This window comes from Etheostoma cragini, chromosome 23 (genome assembly GCF_013103735.1).
Source record: "Etheostoma cragini isolate CJK2018 chromosome 23, CSU_Ecrag_1.0, whole genome shotgun sequence".
In the NCBI taxonomy this organism is placed as follows: Eukaryota; Metazoa; Chordata; class Actinopteri; order Perciformes; family Percidae; genus Etheostoma; species Etheostoma cragini.
The window spans coordinates 720342-721843 of record NC_048429.1 but is presented as its reverse complement, the minus strand read 5'-3'; the positions used below and the strand labels follow the sequence as shown (position 1 = coordinate 721843).

General features: G+C 49.7%; 1 protein-coding gene across 1 annotated transcript in view; it reads right to left on the bottom strand.

Moving 5' to 3' along the window:
* LOC117939059 (SH3 and multiple ankyrin repeat domains protein 3-like) overlaps window positions 1–1502 on the bottom strand; it is a 27405-nt gene that overhangs the window by 25604 nt on the left and 299 nt on the right. The window contains exon 2 of the mRNA XM_034864102.1: window positions 1159–1321. Coding sequence (XP_034719993.1) covers window positions 1159–1321 — 163 coding nt within the window. The remainder of the gene's footprint in view (window positions 1–1158; window positions 1322–1502) is intronic.

Below are 1502 nucleotides of genomic sequence, written 5' to 3'. Positions count from 1 at the left end.
ACACACACACACACACACACACACACACACACACACACACACACACACACACACACACACACACACACACAGGTGTCAAGTTTCTCACATCAGTGGGAACCTGAAGACTGAAGGGAACTGTTCCCTGTCCTCATGATAAAAACTAGACTTCAGTTAGGACTCAGTGTGTGTGGCGGCGGGGCTGTAGTCAAGACCACCAAGTCCAAGACCAGGACTAGTCGAGTCCAAGTCCAGACCGAGTCCAAAGAGGTTTGAGTCCAAGACAAGGACTAGTCGGGTCCAAGTCAAGACCGAGTCCAAAGAGGTTTGAGTCCAAGACCAGGACTAGTAGAGTCCAAGTCAAGACCGAGTCCAAAGAGGTTTGAGTCCAAGACCAGGACTAGTAGAGTCCAAGACAAGACCGAGTCCAAAGAGGTTTGAGTCCAAGACAAGGACTAGTCGGGTCCAAGTCAAGACCGAGTCCTTAAAGGTTTGAGTCCAAAACCAGGACTAGTAGAGTCCAAGACAAGACCGAGTCCTTAAAGGTTTGAGTCCAAGACCAGGACTAGTAGAGTCCAAGACAAGACCGAGTCCTTAAAGGTTTGAGTCCAAAACCAGGACTTGTTGAGTCCAAGACAAGACCGAGTCCTTAAAGGTTCGAGTCCAAAACCAGGACTTGTTGAGTCCAAGTCAAGACCGAGTCCTTAAAGGTTCGAGTCCAAAACCAGGACTTGTTGAGTCCAAGACAAGACCGAGTCCAAAGAGGTTTCAGTCCAAGACAAGGACTAGTTGAGTCCAAGTCAAGACCGAGTCCTTAAAGGTTCGAGTCCAAAACCAGGACTTGTTGAGTCCAAGTCAAGACCGAGTCCAAAGGGGTTTGAGTCCAAGACAAGGACTAGTTGAGTCCAAGACAAGACCAAGTCCAAAGAGGTTTCAGTCCAAGACAAGGACTAGTTGAGTCCAAGTCAAGACCGAGTCCTTAAAGGTTTGAGTCCAAAACCAGGACTTGTTGAGTCCAAGTCAAGACCGAGTCCAAAGAGGTTTGAGTCACCAGTCCAGACCGAGTCCAGGACAGAATAAAGGTCTTATGCATGACAGTATCAAGACAATCATTTTGGGTTTCCCTTTCCCTCCAATATCATTATCAACATAATGAAGACACCTGCACCCGGTCCAGACCATAGAAAAACGGTCTCGAGTCCTGCAGCCCTGCGTGGCGAGGTCATTTCCTGGATAACCGCCTGAAGCCCCTCCCCTTCCTTTCCCAACTGCTGTGGACGGACCAATCAGAGACGCGATTGCCGTGGCAACCGTGTGCTGTCGATCAAAAAGAGTGTCGGCGCTGCAGAAGAAGAAAGTTCCCGTTTGAGGTTTTTGGGGCTGAGACTCCGGCCTACACACTCTCAGCTGAGCTTACGTAACACAGCACGGTGGAGGGATGGAGGGATGGAGGGATGGAGAGAGAGGGAGAGGGAGAGGGATGGAGAGGAAACAGGAAATAAAGGAAGAGAGGGAGAGAGAGG